At 42.2% G+C, this 20,090-nt stretch overlaps 1 protein-coding gene across 1 annotated transcript; it reads right to left on the bottom strand.

Moving 5' to 3' along the window:
- Positions 1 to 758: 758 nt before the first annotated feature.
- On the bottom strand, positions 759 to 18,606 carry LOC143325520 (neuronal acetylcholine receptor subunit alpha-3-like). Its single transcript, XM_076738632.1, has 7 exons — positions 17,996 to 18,606; positions 5,657 to 5,796; positions 5,499 to 5,543; positions 5,300 to 5,409; positions 4,837 to 5,044; positions 3,678 to 4,694; positions 759 to 1,917 (listed from the first exon to the last, which is right to left on the bottom strand). The coding sequence occupies exons 1-7, from the start codon at positions 18,051 to 18,053 to the stop codon at positions 1,792 to 1,794; spliced, it is 1,704 nt and encodes a 567-aa protein (XP_076594747.1). The 5' UTR covers positions 18,054 to 18,606; the 3' UTR covers positions 759 to 1,791.
- Positions 18,607 to 20,090: the final 1,484 nt, after the last annotated feature.

Raw genomic sequence — 20,090 nt, 5'->3', positions numbered from 1 at the left:
AAGCGCAGTCTTGTAATTTCAAGACCCAGCTGCAGATGTTGGTGGTGACATGCCTTGAGTGACTGAGCAATATTCACTCAGTTGCTCACACACATTTTCTCAGAGGAGTTTCCAGTCACAAGTTTATTTTTTTTAGCTGCACTGGTGCCGTTGCTAACAAAAGCTTCACTTGATAACACTGGTCTTTTCATAGAGATTCAAGCAATCATCAAGACTGTTACATAATGAGAAAAAAGACACCAGAATCACCCATCTGTCACCGACAGAGCTTTGGCTGTTGTAGTGTTTGCCAAAACTAACACTTCTAGAAGTGAAAGAAGGCCACGATGGAAGTCTGTACAGCTATACAAAACTGTGCTCTTTTTTTGTTATATTTGTCAATATTATTAAATGGTAGAGAAGCTCAACAATTGAACAACAATTGAAAAATTCTAACAAAAAGGCCTCCTGGAATTAGTTTAAAAAAAATAAATAAATAAAAAATAAAAAATCTCCCTCCTGGACTTTATAGCCATTCAAAGGATGTGTTCTATACATTTAATCAAATTACTCTATCCACTCATCCATCCACCTCCTTTCTCTCACCCTGTTACGGGTGATAGAGTCAATTGCAGCAAGAGGCAGGGTATATCTAAGTTATCAGTTAGGAAACTGGAACATCAGAGGAAACCCTCACAGGTGCAGGCAGAAGCTGCAAACTCCTCACAGAGTTTACATCCTGGACCTTCTTTATTATTAGAAATGACTTGAGACAGTTTGGCCTTTTGAAGTCTTTTTACAAGTTTAATCTGCATTGTGCAAGTCATGGTGTTTCTATACATTGTAAGTTTGTGGTGAAGTAATAAATTCCTGTGCGATGCATAATTATACTTGTTGTGTGAACACACGTGGAAAGCACATCATGTGTGTACAGCCATATCCAGTGTCCTTCTCAGAAGCCATGCAGAACTCATTTGTATTGTATTTTACAAACATATGTAGGGGGAAACACAGAAGATTGACAACAGAAAGAACATCCTGAAGCAAAAGTGTCAGCCATCAACAGACCTTCACATCACAACATCATACACATCATTACCAGTCTTTAACTTAAGCATTACAGGCTGTGCCACATTTCTCAGAAGTGTATTGTCTTGGTGTATTGCACTGGCTTACATGACAAAGTGCTACTGCAAAATACATGAAGGTATTCAGTGATTTGTATCTTAAGAAGTTCTTCTATAGCAATTATAATTATAATTACTTAAATCATTACCTGACAATGTCAAACATTGTATTAGACGATACAATAACAAGGTCATTTTGAGTAAGACACACAATGGAAATGCAGAGATGAATGAACACGGTGGCAGACAGAGGATGGCCGTGAGGAGATAAGCTGTACAGCAGTGGCAGGTCAAAACATGGCACAGGAGAGGAGAAAAACTGAGAAAAGGAAAAGAAAGGAGAGCAGATGTGATAATCGTGTCAGAAAAAAACAGTACAAGGGAGGAGGAGACTGGATTGCGTGCACATTAACAGGGCAAGGCAAAGGAGAAATGGGGAAATCAGGGTAAGTCATGTGGGGAAAGAGACAGCTGAGGGCCAGAAGTGATGGCTACTGATGGAGTCCCAGAGAAGACAAGAGGCAGAAAGAGGAGACAAAAAGCCAGAAAGGAGAGAGAAGACAGCCCAGTGTTTGATGTGAAAGAGCTGCAGGAGGGATAATTCCCACAGTAATTCAAGTGGGGTACAAAGACAGACAAAAGTAGACAAAGAGAGAGAGAAAGAGACAGGACAAAGACAAGCGTCTCATTTGAAGAAGCTGATGAGAGGCTGTAGGAAGAGTCCCAGTGTTCCCAGCACACACACTGTCACAAAAACCCACAGGAAGATCCTGTCGATGACCATGGCAACGTACTTCCAGTCATCCTCCACCTGAGGAAAAAAGGGAATTTAATGTTGTACAAAAAATACAAACTATCATAATAAATGCAATATGCATTCATGTGCAACAGCACCGTGCTCTCCCATTTGCTCCCTAAAATACTCCCCACGACCTTTGCTTAATGGTAATTGTGAAATTTCCAGCAATGTCACAAACCGCCACATTCACTCGATGTCACTGTGTCATCACTAGAGCTGCATGGCTATAAGGCGTGTGTGTGTTTATCTGAGTTTGTGTGTTTCTGCATAAGAGAGGATTAGAAAACAAGTGTTTACTGACTATTGTTGGAGTAGGTTGTATAGTATGTATGTGTGTGTGTGGGCATGGGCATAGTATGATTCCTTGATCAGTCAGGTGTGGACAATAGGATCATGGCTGCACTGGCCATAATGCCATTGTGTGCCTATAGAAGAGGCAGTGTGGCTATTCTGCATGCATCAAAGAAAGATCTCAGCTCTGCTAAGAAAAGATGGAGCCGAAGCAACAAACATATCAGGGCGATCCAGAGTGTGCAGGAGGCGTACACAAAGCCCTCCATCTGCAACAAACAAGCAGCTTTACGCTCCCTTTATAGCCCCAAGTAAATGGTTTCCACACCGTTTACTAAGCTAGGTAGAAAATCACACACTGCGGAGATAACACACATACAGTACAGCGTCGTTGCTGTGTGTTTATTTTAGGGTTAGGACTGCTTTTGGGTTCTTGATTAGCATTAGGACCGGGTTCAGTAAGCCTGTGATGGCCCTCTAGCTCTGCCATGGCCTGGAGGTCATTTCAGGAGTGTGTATTAGTGCATGCACTTTTTTCCTCAGACCTTTTCTGCTTCTGTGTCACACTGTCCTTTAGGTTGGTTCTGTTTTGATTATCTTTAACCACATAATCACACTCCGACTCACAAACTCATCACTCATTTCACATAATTAGTCAGTCTGTTTTACTACTTCTGTCAATAAATTCAGTCATTCAGTTTTCCTGCTACAATCATGTGTATTTATGTCCTTTTAGGCCTGGATTAAATGTTATTTTTCTTACAAAATGAAAAAGATGTTAAGGATCTTATTCATTAAAATATAACAAGACTATTCCAGGAATATTATTACAGTTTTCAACACAGTTTCACTTTATCTATGAACACTTGATAATATCTTCCAACAATGCAGCGTGAGGAAGATCTCTATCCAAACAACGCCTCCTGAAACAAGAAAATGTTGCTTTATAAAGAATATTTTAATTTAAAACAAGAGGAACTTGTGTGTTTCATTATGCAGACTTCAATGAGAGGAAGAAGACGGGACTCTAGTCTCTGCACACTTGGGGATTTTTAGTACGAAGCTAAATCGTGGTTTTACAGTGTTATTAGACTCTATTCTGAGAGACAACTAATCTCAAATGAGAAGATGCTGCACTTCCCAAAATAAACGGACAACCATAAGAGCATGTCTGTATCTCTGGGGATAACTTTGAGACAGAAAACTTGCACAAAACCAGATCTTGTTACCATTGTTGACATTATCTATACATCTGCTGATTTTTTGTCTCTATGTCTACTGGTGCTGTAAATTATCTTGTCTTGTCCAAACCGAAAGGTATTCAGTTTGCTACCACATAGGACAAAATAATAAAAAAAAAACTGAGTATATTTACAGTTAAGGAGCCCTGATAAATTGATTATCTGTATAGTTACAGATAAATTTTCTGTCAATTGATTAATGAAAATCATCCTTTCAGCTTCACAAACAACGTTTCGTACCTCTTTGGCTTTGTTGCGCGTCCTCATGTTCTCTGCGATGTACTTCACGCTCTCTATGGCCTGCTTGATCTCTGGCGACACCACGGAGAAGGCAACGACAGCATTGACGGGCGAAGGGGCATTCAGGGGCCTCGGCAGCTTGGGCAGCTCTGACTCCTGGGGCCCCTGGGTCTGGGGTGCCTGGGGAGGAGGAGGCGGTACCATTGGGGGAGGGACAGGAGTAGGTACCTCCTTGCCTCTGTAGGGGCACCTTCTGTTCATATCTCGGTTCATGTCACGGTTCATCTCGCCGTACTCCACACAGTTCATGGAGCCGCCAGCTGAGGCGGCCCCTCCTCCTCCAGCACCACCATCCAGCGGTGGACACGCTACACCCCCAGTTATACCCCCAACACTTACACTCCCTGTGCCACTTCCTCCTCCTATGCTGTTCTTTCTCTTCTTGTTTCCTCCGCTGCTCCCTTTTCCTCCTCCTCCACCCGTCCCTCCTGTAATACTGGCAGGGGAGGAGCAGCCCTGGTCGATCGGCCTCCTCATCAGCATCACCCTGGGCAGCACCCCGAGGAACACAGCCCTCACCCACTCCGGCATGGTGTGAGTCATCGGGGTGCGGTAGTGGACATTTAGCACAAACACAGTGATGACGATGCTGAGCGTGACAAAGATCATGGTGAAGAGGAGGTACTCGCCGATCAGAGGGATGACGAGCGATGTTGAAGGGATGGTCTCAGTGATGACCAGCAGGAACACAGTGAGGGAGAGGAGGACGGAGATACACAGGGTGACCTTCTCGCCGCAGTCGGACGGGAGGTAGAAGACCAACACTGTGAGGAAGGAGATGAGGAGGCAGGGGATGATGAGGTTGATGGTGTAGAAGAGAGGCAGGCGGCGGATGTAGAAGGAGTAGGTGATGTCTGGGTAGATCTCCTCACAGCAGTTGTACTTGATGTCATGCTTGTATCCGGGTGCGTCGATGATCTCCCACTCTCCACTTTCCCAGAAGTCTTTCAGGTTCACCTGATGAAACGGAAACATGAAGTGAATGGAAGTTATTTTGAGGAAGGGTCGTGATTAGTGCTGCAAACATGACATGAGGAATAAAATTTCACCACTGCTAGACAGCCAGAACCTCTCCCCTGTGACCCAGACTCCCTCTGACCTTTGAGCCAATGAGCACCAGGTCGATCTTGGCCTTGTCGTAGGTCCAGGAGCCAAACTTCATGGAGCAGTTTTGGTAGTCAAAGGGGAAGTAGGTGATGTCCATGGGGCAGGAGGACTTGAAAATAGCCGGAGGAACCCAGGTAATGGTGCCATCAAACTTCAGCAGAGCCTTGGTCTTGTCTTCCACGAGGAAGTCACCTACAGCACTGCGAGGGAGCATTTTCAAGGAGATGTAAATGTCATTTCACTTAAAGGCCATTACAACATTTAACTCAAAAGGTCAGCAGATGGACAGCATAAATAAATAATATTAGTATGTAGCAGCTTGAGGGCTAACTCTGACCACATCATGGTATGACTGCCAAATGACTTATTAAAGTCATCTGATGGGCAGCTATAACATAAGTGATCTTATAGAAATATGCAAGAGTCATGTTAATCATCTGTGCACTAAAACGTACTTGTTGTACAAAACAATGTCTGGCCTCCAAATTTTATTGGATGGAACTCGGATGAACTCAATGCCATCATACTCAACAGGGGCCCATTTCAGTTTGTAGTCATTCCAGACCTGAAGGACAGACAAAACTTAATTCATTCACTGAGTACGAATAATGTGGCATCACTAACGGCATCATATTAAAGATAAACGGCACTCACGTGTCTCAGCCACAGATTGGTTTCCATAATCTGATTCACCTCATCCTGTAAGGATGAAAAGGGAAAATCAGTCAACTTTGATGAGAAACACTGATGAATGATTTCATTAAAAGTATGATTTCTTTGTTTGGAGACAATTATCATATCTCTGCTCTTACCACTTTGACCAGCTGAGATATGGAGACCTCAAACTCCACTGTGACTGGATCAGAAACATTTTCCACCGGTCGGATGAACTGGTTGTACCTCCTGAACAACCTCCGAAATAATCTGTCCTCCCCCTTGGATGAAAAACAGCCTAATGAAGAAGAAGAAGAAGAAGAAGAAGAAGAAGAAGAAGAAGAATGGTTTAGTTCTTCAGTAATAAATGACCTTATGTGCCACATTTTACCGTGTTAAAATGTGGCGTCACGGAGCCTTTTAAGACAGTAACTGCAGGTAAATTTGTATTACTTTCAGAATTACTGAAGGGTCAGCCAGTAAAAAAAATTTAGCATTTGTGTCTTCCAAAAGAAATCTTCGCAAGATTCAGACATGATTTTGGTTGTGTTTGTTGATTGTGTGTCATTATTAAAATCACAGATATTAACAATCGGTGATGAAGGATTGGTTCATCGCTCTCTCCTCGATCTATCTATCCACACAGATAGTTTTACTTTATTTCCTGTGGGTTTGAGGTATTTGCTTCCGCCACTTCCCTGATACAGTGAAAGTGAATGGAATTTCATTCATGGTGGTTTGTTTACTTTGATCACCACAAAATAAATTCACATCCTTTGTGCCTGAGATGTGCAGTGGATATCTTGGGTAAACAAAGCCAAACATGCATGTTTAAATTCCAAGTGGGGAAAATGGAAAATGTTTTAGTTTGAATTAGGTGAAATGACCCTGAACTATTTAATCAATGTCTCTTTTCTCTGGACAGAGTGAAGGCTGGCGAGAGATCAAAGTGAGTTTTGAGAGGTATTTCAACTGCTTGTTTACAAAGGGAAGGAAAAGCCTGCAAGCTTTTAGGAAACCTCAAAACACGAGGCGCTAGAGGAAAAAAAAAAGAATGGCGTGCTGTTGTCCAGAGTGTGTCTGAAGAAGTGTGTGTGTGTAGACTGTGTGAGGCTGGACTGAAGGTCATATTGTGTAAAACTGCCACTAGTAACACTGGCGCTTCGGATCCACGCCTGTCCAAGCAGAAAATTTTGCCTTTCTTCAGACAGGACACACTCACACTCACACCACCAGCACAACCTCAAAAAGCAAATCCTCTTTGCCACAAAATGACATGAAAATGTGCATAATCTCTCTTCTTTTAAGGTCCTCTGTATCTATATCCCAGCCTCTTGATCCTATCTTTCCTTCGTTATGTTTCTCTCCTTTCTTTGTCGCCCTTTTCTTCTGGGTAGCTAAACTGGCACAGTCCACCATATGTCCTTGGACTTTAAACGGACTGATTCATTCTGTTCAGACACAAACATTGACGCAAAGAGCAGAAAATGAAAAAAATATAGGTTTTAGAGGACAATCTCTTCCATAATAGCTTTCAATCTGAGAAGTGACGCACACGTTATTCAACACAGTCCCAAACCATCAGACTAGCACTTACAGAAACGCACGAACCGTTTCAGAGATGGAGGAGCATGTGCTTCACCAAAAGGGCAAATAGGGCACAACCCACATACACACAAATAGCCACATTCACTGAAAAGGTTTGTTTCCTTGACAACAACTAAATAAAACATGGTCCTTTAATGGGACACTTTCTATCAGTTAACCCTGCACAAACCAGAGGCATTGAAAACTGGTTCACAACCAGACTTTGAATGCTTTTTTTATTAATTCACGCTTCATCATCTTCTATGATATTATATCATAATATAATAATTGTACATCATGTCTTTATACTGAAACTCAGCAAAAAACAAGGAAGTGAATCCACTTATGCAGACTAACAAAAAAGGCAGAAGGACATTGACTCAAAACTCATGAAAGAGATCAGGTTAACAGGTAGAGCCGAGAGCCGTCCTTAAATACTCAGCCTTAATCAGACTGATGCGCCCCAGGTGCACAGCTAGTTAGGCGCAGCCGGCTGAGTGCAGGGACACACCCAGCTTAAACAGACAGGGGAACAGACAGACAGACAAATAACACCAGGAGAAAAGGGAAAAAGAAAACACTAGGACCAGACAAGTTAGTGGATCCTAACATGTCTGCCACTGCCATGAGGCACTACAACACACATTCATATACCTTGAAGAAAAAGACACTTTCAGTCAGGATTGTACTTTCATAAAACACTTCTTTAAGAGCCTGCGTATATGCTGAAACAAACATTTCATATTCACTGTCTGGACAGTAAAGTCATAAAGCAGTTTGTCTATTTATTGCCAGTGGGAGTAGACATGCTGCAGATGAATATCTTGCAGACACCTCAGAGCGCAGTCTGTCTGGTTTCTCATTTCGGGAGACTTCACACTGTTCATTTGCTCATGTTGACAAAATCAGACCTGCCATGGCCGGGGAAATAATAATGTTACTGAACTTTATCCTTTGTTAGTTTATTTTCAGGGCTATCGGAATCTGAAGCATGTTAGAGTTTAACAATGATAATGCAGAAGCACACTTTAGAAGAGTTTTCACATTTTACAGGTTCTAACATCACTTTTAATTTCTCCTCACGGGGGACGAGCACAGCTCATGGGAGGACTCAGCTTACCGAGCTAAAAATCAAAAACACTTACATAATCACAACATCTGGTGCACCTCATACAAACATAAAGGTCACATAAAACATGAACAGAAAAGTGCAACATTATTATTATTATTATTATTATTATTATTTAATTCATCCCTGTATATGTACAATTGAGTTTAAGTCTTCATTACTCCCTCGCCTAAATTCATGATGATGAATTTCACGTTCAGATAGAGCGCACACAGCGGGGTGTGGACCAGTGCAAGCATAAACTATTCAACGAGGTAGCATTTCCCCTGCTTCTGTTTCACTTTGGTGAAGTTGTCCGTCTGATTTCAACGGGCAGAAATTAACTAAACTTAAAACCCGTCAGTTGTTCTTCCAATGCTCTCTGGGTAAGAAGCTGCATTATTCTATAGTGGCTTCAAAACTCTCAAGAAGTTTTCTGAGGTCACTGGCAGAGACGAGTCGAGTCTTAAAGCTTAATGAAAAGGCTTCTCTCCTGAGACGTTTGTGTGATTTCAGCTCTTGGTACCTGCCTTGAAAACTGCCCGCTGCTCCCTGATTCGCTGTACTGCCAGAACCTTGTTTAAGCCTCTAATTGGGCGAGGGGAAACCAGGGCAATTATAATCAGTCAATTAACTGGACCTTTTGTTCGCTGTGAGAAAAAAAAAAAAAAAAAAAGCCAATATTTTTTTTCTTCTGTTGTCACTCCCCTAATTCCCCGTTCTGCCACTGGAGATCTTAAGCAGCCTTAATTTAAAGGAAGCTAATTATGGCCTTTGCCCTTCCACCTCAGATGATTGTACACACTGCTCTTACTGCTCACCACACTCGGCAGTATTTAACTTCATAACTTCATTTGTGTGGCAGAGAGAGCATTTATGACTGTGCATATGAAAATAACAGAGAGTGAGGGATAAAACTAAATTCACAGAGTGATCAAGAATCTATCTCTCTTTTAAGCAAATTTATAATCCTTCTGACACAGATCAAGTTAAAATCCAGATGCCCACATGTGTAATCCAGATATGTAATTCCAGTTGATCCAGCTGTGGAATTGTATTTTCATTAGGTTCTTCATTCAGGTGCGATTATGCCATTGCAGAGGAAGATCGTGTAACAAGGTAACATAGTTAAGCGCCAGTCAAACCTTAACTGGGACCTTGTCTGGGAGAAATTTCGGTCAAATATTATCTGCATTTATTGACCTTATTTTAACATGTTTTTGTGTCAAAGTGATAATAGCCGGTAGCCATGAAAAGAGCTGTGATGTATTCCAATTTGCAGACCATCGATGTATGTCCACTTAAAGCTGTTTTTGCCACAGACAGACTGTTATTGTTATTCTAAGTGTCTGACAATGTCATGGAAAGGAATCCTACAGAGAGATTGTTCAAGTCTTTGTATTGCAACTAGAGAGAGTCACTATACTGCACTCACCAAACCACCAGACTCCATTCGCAGTAACAATAATTTTATAATCATGAAAAAAACTTCTGTCAAACAAATACAAGTCACCAAAACCTTCTTGGTTCGTCTTTCCACTGTTTCAACAATCACAACCAAGTCAGGTTTTGTGGGGAAAAAAACCTTTAACCCATGTAAAGCTGAAATATTTTCACATCTAACTGTGGAATTATTTTCATCAGATGTCCGAATGTGTCACACCTCAACAGATTTTCCCTGTAAAAACCCTGCTCCCAGTCAGTATAGATGAAGTAACAGTTAGTCATGATGTAGCTTTCCCTTGTGAGAGCTGTCCTGAAGTTTGTGGTCAGAGCTAGCTGGTCAGCCCTGGCTAGCTTGACTTCTAGCTCGACTTCTAGCTCATCCTGTGTTCAAGTGTTTTCCATTATGTTTAGTTTCCATGCCACGAATGTCTGTGCAAAATTTCATAACAATCCATCCCGTAGTCATTTAAATATTTCAATCTGGGCGGTGGTGAACTCATCTGCTTGCTATCTCTAGAGCCAAGCTGCTAGTGTGGCTAAAATGTAGTATTGGATTAGGATTGTCAAAAATTTGCTCCAGAAGTCTCAAAATTGTTGTGTTTGCCTCTGATGATGAAAATCACATGAAATCAGCTTGACGGTCATGTTTCACTTTACCAGACACGTGTTATTTCCTCCCCCTGTCTTTGCAATACGGTAACAAAGTGATGAGGCTTTGTTCTGACGCGGATGAGGTCAACTCAAGCGGTCATGCATTTCACCCTTAAATAGCTGCATTGATTTAGAATTAGCAAGCCAAACAGTGAGTGTGTCTCCGCGTCTTGTGGCTCCAGCAGCCCGAAGCTGCAATAGACAAGTGGCCTGTGGGAGGCTCTTTGATCAGGCATGTGCTTAACAGGATGAGCCTGGGAGTGAGTGGTGGACACTGAAGGAACTAATTACCCTCCAATAATACACTGCTGACTGGGTGTGTGAGTGCATTGAAAAGAGATACAAAGAGAGAGAGAAAGTGCGGAGAGATAGGAGGAGAAAAAGTGTCAGCAAGAACAGGCAGAGGAGCTAGATAGCGTGTCTTCGCTCTCCAGGGTTTTTGATGGCCTCACTGTGACATGCTGAATGACGCACAAAAGGATCCACAGTGATTACTGCATGTGCTGTGACCATCTCATTAAGCATATGGTGCACATTCTAACCTATGTGTGTCTGCATGTAGGAGGGCTCGCATATAGTCTTTGTATACACGTAACTGTGCCCATTCCCGTGTGGACATACATGTTCCTATTTATGTAGATTAAATCCGCTCACCTTTGATTTGACTCACTCTGAACAGCACATGAATTGTGTCACTGATGCATGAAATTCAATAGCTCTTTGCTTCCGTGCTTTCATCTGAGCAGAGTTTTGAGAACAGAGTCTCTGCATATGCTTTAAGACAAAAAAAAACATGACATTTCTCCAAATGTTAAGATGTTCTAATGGGGCAACAACATATTTAAGAAGTCCAGTCCGATGACATGTACATTTCAGCAGGTGGAGCCTTTAATGCCAGCTACACACCAGCTCAATACGGCCCTACTTACCAGGCACGGGGTGTTTTGAGAAAGAAAATGAGCTTCAGATGCAACAATTGCTTATTTTATCTTATTATAGTGGACGCATCAAAGCATCATGTCAACATGTAGTTTCACATATCTTTCAATTCAATTCAATTTACAATCTCCTAATATCACATACTGACCACCCGGACAAACACATATGTTGTGTAGTTTGATTCTGGCATAATGCTTCCCTCACATTTACTCGGGTGCCACTGTGTGTGTCACAAAGACAGCAAAGGGACGTTCATCTCCAGCAACTCAAGATCAGAGTGAACACACTCATCAACACAAGTACGTATGAAATTTCCATAAAAATGTAATGAGATGGAACAAGGACAACAAAAAAAGTCAGACACTGTTCATGTCATTTGAAGTCATCCAGTGAATTTATCCACAGCAGTGATTTATGAAGTGAGCAGACAGACAGTCAGGTAACACACCAAGCAAACATGTACTGCACATGGGAGGGAAAGCGAAGCGAGTGGGCTCCAGTTGAGAGTTTCTGAAGGAGAAAAAAACTCAACAGTCTGCTGAAGAGTTGAATGACACATCTGTGTTTGCATGTGGCTGATTAGGACATTAACATCTGGGATTACCATGTATGTTTAATCATAAAAGTACCTTCAGATTGTCATATTTACAGGGTTGCCTACTGCAGCAGGAGCTAAAAATGTTCAAGCATAATGCTGCGACACTCTGATTTGACTATCAGAAATGCAGTTTGGGAACTGTGTCTGTCTGGAGTGGGAGGTTGTGGTGATTTTCACAGCGCTGCAGTCACAGCTGCAGGTAATTGAGTAATCAGCACTAATGTCTGCGTATCTCTCCTGCAGTGAGACTGTTAAAGGCCTGTTGATTGGGCATGCCAGCAGCATTGACTACGTTTACATGCAGTCAAAAACCCTTTCATAACTGGAATATCAGCAGTAACCTGGTTGCGCACGGCCATGTAAACACCTTGAATAACCAGAATATGCTCATATTCCGGTTTTTAAAAACCGGAATATGACCCCTGGGTTACTCCTTTTCTAACCTGAATATTTGGTCATGTATACGTCTATGGGAATATCCCCATCAAACGGAACATTAATTTGTGTTCTGCGCATTTTCTGTTCGCAAGGAATCTTGGTCTTTTGAGTGCATTAACTACTTGTTGAAAACATGGCGGAGGACACCACACTTTTGGAGCGAGGAGGAGACAAGTCACCGCGTAAGTGTGGTGAAAGACATGAATATCATGTCTCAATGAATATCATTGATGAATATCAATCTTTTCCCCTCAATTGAAGCCACTGGGAAAACACGCCCTTCCTATAATTCTACACTCAACACAACAGGCCCCTTTTGAAAGCAGAAATTTTGAATTGTCATTGTAGAAAAAGCACAGGTGTTACTCATAACACCTGCTAAGAACGATGGCTCTGCTCCATTCAAGTGTCTCATTAAGCCATGACAGTGTGACAGTGAACCTGAATGAATGATACCAGGATGCTGAAACCGGAGCAGCTAAATGGAACTCAGCCATTGTTAACTTTATTATTTACACCTGTGCACAACAATGTGACATGTCAAAATGTTCCTTTCATAGCTGTCATAGCTGTCACTGTCTTCTCTAGGATAACTCAGGTGTCATGAGATTAACTACATGTAGCTTCAAGACTTAGCAAAATAACAGTATTCTCCTTGGTGATGCTGCCATAAACTATTCAGTCCCTTCACATAAAGAACTGTGTTTCCGTTCTCCAGGAACCAAAGAGAAGGACGAGAAACTAGCTTTCTGACTCATTCAGGGAAGATGAGCAGCTGCCAAAGAGATGTAATAAAATTAAGTAGTTAATCTTCAGCCTGACCCTCATGTACAGCCTCAGGCCCTGAGTAGCAATGAGAAAATGGATACAGTAGATAAAATGATTTGATAGCTCTTGTAATAATTTGACGCAAAGTAAAGAACTGAGGCAGCAGGAGCTTCTTAATGTCAAGCTCCAGCTCTTCAATACTGACAGGAGTTACTTAAGATGGCAATAAAGATGCACAACAGCTTCCAATGGAGTTCTACCAATTGGGGAAGATTCTGGGACAAGGCATGCTGAAGAGACTACATTTCCCACATCGACCTGACAAATTCTCAGGATCCATCAAGAGGAAGGAAATTCAATAAATCATGCTGTGGCACGTGAGGCTGCAGCCTGTAATAGCCTACTTTGTACGTCAAGCAGCCTGACAGACATAAATTACTCAGGACACATGGTATAAAACACACCAAAGCAAAGTAAAACTGAGGTCAATCAAAAGAAGAAGGAGGGAGAATGAATGAATGAATGAATGAATGAATGAATAAATAAATAAATAAATAAAAATAATGGCAAAATATTCCTGTATTCTTGCTCCACCTCATCTCCAGCTTTCTACTTCTCACCCTCTCTCCCTCCATCCAAACGCGTAACTCAGTTCATCGCCAGCATTGAACACCAGAATGTCCCAGAGGACTCAGGCAGCAGGGCTGTCTGGAGGAGGATTTATATGTGTGTGAAAGAGAGAGCGAAAATGTGTGTATGATGGTGGCTGGAGGGGAGTATGATGGTTTAAGCCAATCCATGGGGGGTGGGGGGTGGAATAAGGCCTGTGCCTCTGCCTGTGGTGGTTACACCGTGTGTGTGCAAGGGACCGGGCGGGGGGTTCGGTTGCAATAATCACATGACAATCGTGTTAAGAGGATCCTGAAGCCACCACACAGTCCTTAAGCCACACGCGCAATAACACACACATCCATGCTGCAACTATATTGCTTCTGGGAGAGAAACCAGAGAGCTGTTCTGTAGTTCTGAGCTCAGAAGAGCATTTAAGTCTGGCAGGGGAGCAAATATGCTTGATGATGCTGCGATGCAAGCAGACAACTCCACACAAGCAGACTTAGATAAAGGCTACAGGGGCTTAATATAAACCATTTCCAATGCTAGTGGAAGAAATAACATTTGAGTTTTGCCTTTTGTTGGCCACATCAGGCCTCCGTTGATTTAAGACACCCCGTTGTTTTCTTCATTTGAGTATTTCTTGAGTAATTAGCAGCCTGCACTTGCTGCTCTCTTGGTCGGAACTTGTCTGAAAAGGCACATCCTCTTTACTCTGTCAACGCGCAGCTGCAGCCTATTAAAATCCACAGTAAAGTGAGACAAAGGGTGAAGCCTGAAACATAATGCGGATCAGATGAGTATAATGCAGGCATGGCTGGACATCTCTCTCAGCTGTTTCTGCAGGAGATGATGTGGGCATGATGCTGCGGCGTAATGCATCACACAATGTCACTGATATAATATTCTGATGTGCACTACAATCTATCACACAGGCCGTGACTTTATTTTAAATGTCATAACTCCAACTAACAGCCTTATGCTGTACAGATCTCTCACTACTGAACTCCAAGATACTCCAACCAGATTCTATTTTAGACTAAAATACCCCAATCCCATGGACTGCAGGATCAGCGCTTCCTCTGTTATGGAGACAAATCACCTGATCCTGGATGTGAGGAGACAATACCTTCTGTAGTCCACTAATCAGACCCCCACTGGGAGTGTGTGTGTGTGTTTTTCAGGCACTTATCTGCATCCACAGCCCCTGTGTAGAATCATACAAAAGCCCACTCAGCCAAGGATGGATTGCGGGAAGGAGGGAGGAAAGGTGGAGGACAGAGTGGGCGAAAGAGGAAGGTGAGGGCACAATCCTTTCATTTTTCTTGAGTTTTTCGCCCCAAATGGCAAAGTTAACCACATCTAACTAGCAAGGACACAGAGTAGACTTTCTCTCACTTCAGCCAAATCTGCTCCGCTGTGAGGGGACTGACATTGTCATCCCGTCACGGCACCTTCTTCTTGTTCCTTTTGAAATTCGGCGAGTTCAAGGGCAAAGCGACACAGCAGTCAGCTGTGGCAAATCTCTCCAGCTGAGGAGAGTGACAGAGTGAGCGAGTCCATCCCACGTGTCACACAGAGACACATCCCTTCCCCTCGACTCTGACTCTGCATCAGGTTACAGGATGTGTGAAGTCAGTGTCTTTTACATGGCGAATGGAGCGTGACAGTACGAAGGCACTTAGTGCTGATCCCTCAGGGCGACCCCGGGTGCCACATTTATGACAAACTCACAGCTGCACTCTGTGCTTTAAAAAAACATACAACATGGTGGTGATTCAACTTATAGTCAGAATAATTACACCTCCCACGTTCTGTTCAAAGCACACTGTCTGGTTTGTGTGAGATAAACCAAAAAAGACTTTCAGTCTTTGCCTTAAGTCTTTGCCCTAAAATGGCAAAAAGCAGTTACAAAATATTTGCTCAAAGTCAAGTTAAGAGCTGAATCTGACTCTTTGACATTAAATTTATATATGAAAATTATAATGCAGCCGAAATGAATATTTTCAGTGACAGCCTTTTTAAAAGCTAAGTGGACAGCTAAAGCAACAGAGCTAGTCAATGCTAGCTGGTGAGATAGCTTGAGCTAAAGCTAAACTTATCCAGATTTTTCCCAAGCTGTTATCTGTTAGTGAAAATGTTTTATTTAGTGAAAGGACACTTTGATAACATTTATTTTTCACATATGTTGAATTAGCAAAGCATTTTGATAATGCTTGCTAATTAAAACTGGTCGTGCTCAAGTGGTAATGGTAACTAGCTTAGTAGGCTAACTGCCATCTCAGCTTTTGACTCTAGTAGAGTTCATACATTTTGGTGCAGTTAAGCTACCTTTAAATTAGCCCGCATATTTAAATAAATATTAAACAAGATTAATTAAATAAATGTACTTATTTAGTATAAATGTTAACATTGAAGGAGCAGGCAGACACTTAGCAAAATGGATACTTTTAATTCCTGTTGGTATAATAAACTATTGATTGTAAATGATCCAAATACAGTTTATTTTCTTTAACTTACTAATTTCAAAGATCAAGACAGATGAAGTTGGTAGTAGGCTAGATTTCTTGCATTTCGTGAAGATATTTTGTCAAGGAGTAAAATAATAAGCTTAAAGGCATAAAGAAGGCATCACAACCGTTTGAGCTATTATGCAGTTTGCCAGTCAGCCTAAAAATTTTTAACCCTTTTTCTAAACTTCTCTGGTTCTGTAGCTGCTGCTCACTACCTTTGTAAAGCAGTATCGAAACTCAAACTTCAGCAACAGAAAATCCACAGAAAAAGACATTGCAACACATCCCACACTGTTTGACTGACAGGCGTTAAAGCACAAAAACAGCAATGAGCACTTAGAGCAAAGATGCTGCCAAAATTATACTACCACTTTAAAGCAAGTTATTTTATCCTCCACGTAGATAGATACCCATTATGCTTGGTGCTCCCATCAGTAAAGACGCTCTTCCAAGAAACCTGTGTTTGTGTACTCTTTGTGGATGTGAATGAGGATGAGAATGGATTAAAATAACCATTCAGTTACATGTGAGCACAGTGCAAAGTTTTGCTTTAAAGCATTTATCTATTCTTTGTGCTGCTCAGGGTCCCCTGGGAGCCACTCAAGGACCCCACTTGAAAATGTTCTGCTTTAAAGCACATGGTGACGGAGGAAAATAGAATATATGTGTGGAGGTGAGTTTGGAAACAAGAGAAGAGAAAGAAATGGATCCCACAGAGAGCAAAACAGAACACAACCTGACAGAGTGCTCGAGCTATGATTTAATGTCACAAACAGACATTAATTTAAACCACAAGGGAAATGAGAGTTTCAAGATAAGTTGCTATTAAATCTTTTCCAACATCAGGATCCTTGCTGTCCTTTAAGTACCACACATCCGCCTGCTGAAATGCCCTTGAGCGAGAATCCGTACTGCTCCACAAAGCATCTGTCTTGTACCTCACCCTGACCTCTGACCTCTGTGGGTGGAGGGAGCACACAGCCCTCCACACCGGGAGGATCCAGGGATGAAATGAATATTGAGTCATTGAGCTGCTGCAGAAACGTATGTCATTCATGTGTTTGGCTCGTTTTGCGCACGGATGGCTGCTTCACAGTAGCTCCAGGGACTGAGGTTTCAGCTATGATGCGACATGTCACAATCACAGATCATGATCTCCATTGAAAACTGAACCCCGTGTGCATAGTGAAATACATTGCTGGTAGGTATCCATGCATTGGTGGCTCCCTTCCACATAACAGTCACTCCACAAGTTTCTAGAAAATATATGATATTATAATTAGCAGGCATGTGAGGTTTGCTCAATTACCAAGACTCCGAGAGAAAAAGCACGTTATCAGGTAGAGCGTGCGTTTTTGATGGAGCAGGGCTCACATCATCTTACATTAAAACGTGATGGGGGGGTTCTTCACTTTTAAAATCAGCTCTTGGTTCTCCGCGAGTTGCGCGCTCCTGCTTTCAATGGCAGAATAATTATGTACAAAATTTGCACAAACTGCCAGCTGCAGCAATAACGTATTTTCCATTTGTCATCATGCTCAAGTTTCGCTTACACTCAGATCATCAGACTAGCAGACGTAAAGTTTGTCTGCCCTGTCCGGATTGAATTATCCCTCCTGCCTCTAGTCGCTGGATTGTTTTCGCTGATCTCTCATCCAGAGGCGCACAGGGGAGGTAACTTGGGGTGGGGGTGGCTACAAATAATTTAAAAGTAATGTAACGAGCAAGCCAAGAAACCATTTACATGAGTATAATAAATAAGGTGATTCTAAAGCAACCAGTATAAACCTACTTTTTCAGCATCGATCTAGGGCGCGCTGTGGATCGCTGTGCTTACCTTGCGCTGCGAGGAGCACCAGCAGGAGGACGTTTGTCAGTTTCCCGGAGAAATTCATCGATACATCGGCGCTTGAAGATGCACTCTGCGGGTAAAAGATTATGCAGATGATTGAAGTCTTGTCAGCAACCTGCGACAAATGTCTGTGAAGCCTTTAAAATTAGAGCAACATTTTCCTTTGCGCTCCCGAGCGTGGAGACGTTGGACTCGCGGTGCGCACCGCCGACATGGACAACTTCTGCACGTCCCGCCTTCCCCCTCCCTCTCTCCCTCCGTCCCTGCGTCCCACACCCCTACCCACTCACCCAAGGGCCAAACCAAGCGACCTGACTCACAGTGACTCACAGGTAGTAAGTTTGAAATAATGAAATGCTTTTCAAATATCGCTCTAGGACCGACAGGGGTCTGCGAGTCCCACAGCAAGAAAGTCTATTTTAACTTTAAATCTCAAATGCAGTCTTGCAACCATATTTCATTTCAGTTTCTTTACTCTTTAGTTTGAATATTACTGAAACTAGAAATCTACCTCTCCATCTGTCTGTCTATCTGTTGCATTTGTCTGTCTGAACACAGTCTGAAGAATTATCCCCACATCTACTCAATATCATTCTGCAGAAAGATGCAGTGCACACAAACACACATACACACTCACAGTAAGATCACAAGTTTTCACTGCTGAGCTATAAATGACCTATTTAGTCACTTAATTGATTTTGTACGCATAACAATGCTCAGGCAGCTTAAAGCATTAGCTGCTCTATAATAGAGTCTTGAAGGCTGCAGAGTCTGCCCAATTCAAATAATGGGAAGATATTAATGCATAGCAGCAATACATGGAATTGCACTGTCAAGTCTAGAGAGACTACTACATCATCTTTAAAGGGAAAAATGCACTAGTAGTGGGTTTTAGATATCACTGAAGTCAACATTAGAATTAATTTGCTTTCACTAAAACATCTTTAATCTGTATTTTTGCTCTGCTCTATGCTTAGAGTTTGTGGAGTAAAAACTAAAAATGTTTAATCCATAGGACATTTTTTTAAACCCTATCATCCGAAGGGTCTTCTTTTTCATCCAAATTCGTAAAAATCCATCTTTTGTAGTGTAGTGCAACACATTCTGTGACAGGATGGATAGAAATAGCTTTCAGTTGATTTGTCTCTTAATATTTCATGAAACTGCGTGTGTGTATGCATGTATCTAACACAGTCGCCCACATGTGTGTATGTCTGTGTGTATGTGCTTCAGTATTCAGCAGCATGAGATGTATTTGTATCTGCTCTGCCACATATTCACTCTTCTTAATGCACTTACCCAGCGCTAATACTATTAATATGCAGCTTTTAACGTGGAGTTTAAACACATAGATGGACAAAAACACACACACACACACACATATATCTGTGTGGATTTGCACTCACACACGTGCACACCAGGGAAGATACTGGGGGGACAAAATAGAAAGAGACAAAGCCAGTTTTCGTATTTCATTTTATAGAAAACAACCCAGCACACCTTAGAGTGAGCAGCAATTGTCCTGTTGTTTTTCTTATTTATTGTGTGTTTTCCTGATTCACACTGCCGCCACATCAAACAGAAATCAGCTCTGCTGCAGGCTTCATGTGAGAATGGGACCAGTGTGTCTGATGCAAAGTGTGCTGCAACACTGCTGCTGATTGCAAATGTACAAAGTGGCTTGCATGTTCGCAGCTGGCAGGTCAGGAGCCAAGAGGCTGAAGACAAGTGGAACTGCTCAGTCCTCAATTTTAAGCTCAATTAGTTTTGTCGTTGGGGAAGTGAAGTCAACCGAGGTTGTTGTTGAGGTTCGGAGGGGGAAAACTGGGGTGATTTAAATCCTCTCGTGGTCCGGTGTAGGAGCCCCCAAGAGGGAGAAAAGAAAGAGGAAAACAAGCTACAGAGGTACAGAGTATAGAGAGTATAGGAGAGAGTGATGCAGAGAGGGTGTGATGGGTAAAGCTGAAGGGATGTGGACAGCTAATAAAGAAAGAGAGAGAGAGAGAGAAAGAGAGTATGCTCAGATCAGCTGAGCATGAAATGCTAAAAAGCTCCAGATTTGATGTGATTTGTGGAGGGA

This window comes from Chaetodon auriga, chromosome 9 (genome assembly GCF_051107435.1).
Source record: "Chaetodon auriga isolate fChaAug3 chromosome 9, fChaAug3.hap1, whole genome shotgun sequence".
Classification (NCBI taxonomy): domain Eukaryota; kingdom Metazoa; phylum Chordata; class Actinopteri; order Chaetodontiformes; family Chaetodontidae; genus Chaetodon; species Chaetodon auriga.
This window is presented reverse-complemented; position numbering and strand designations above follow the sequence as displayed.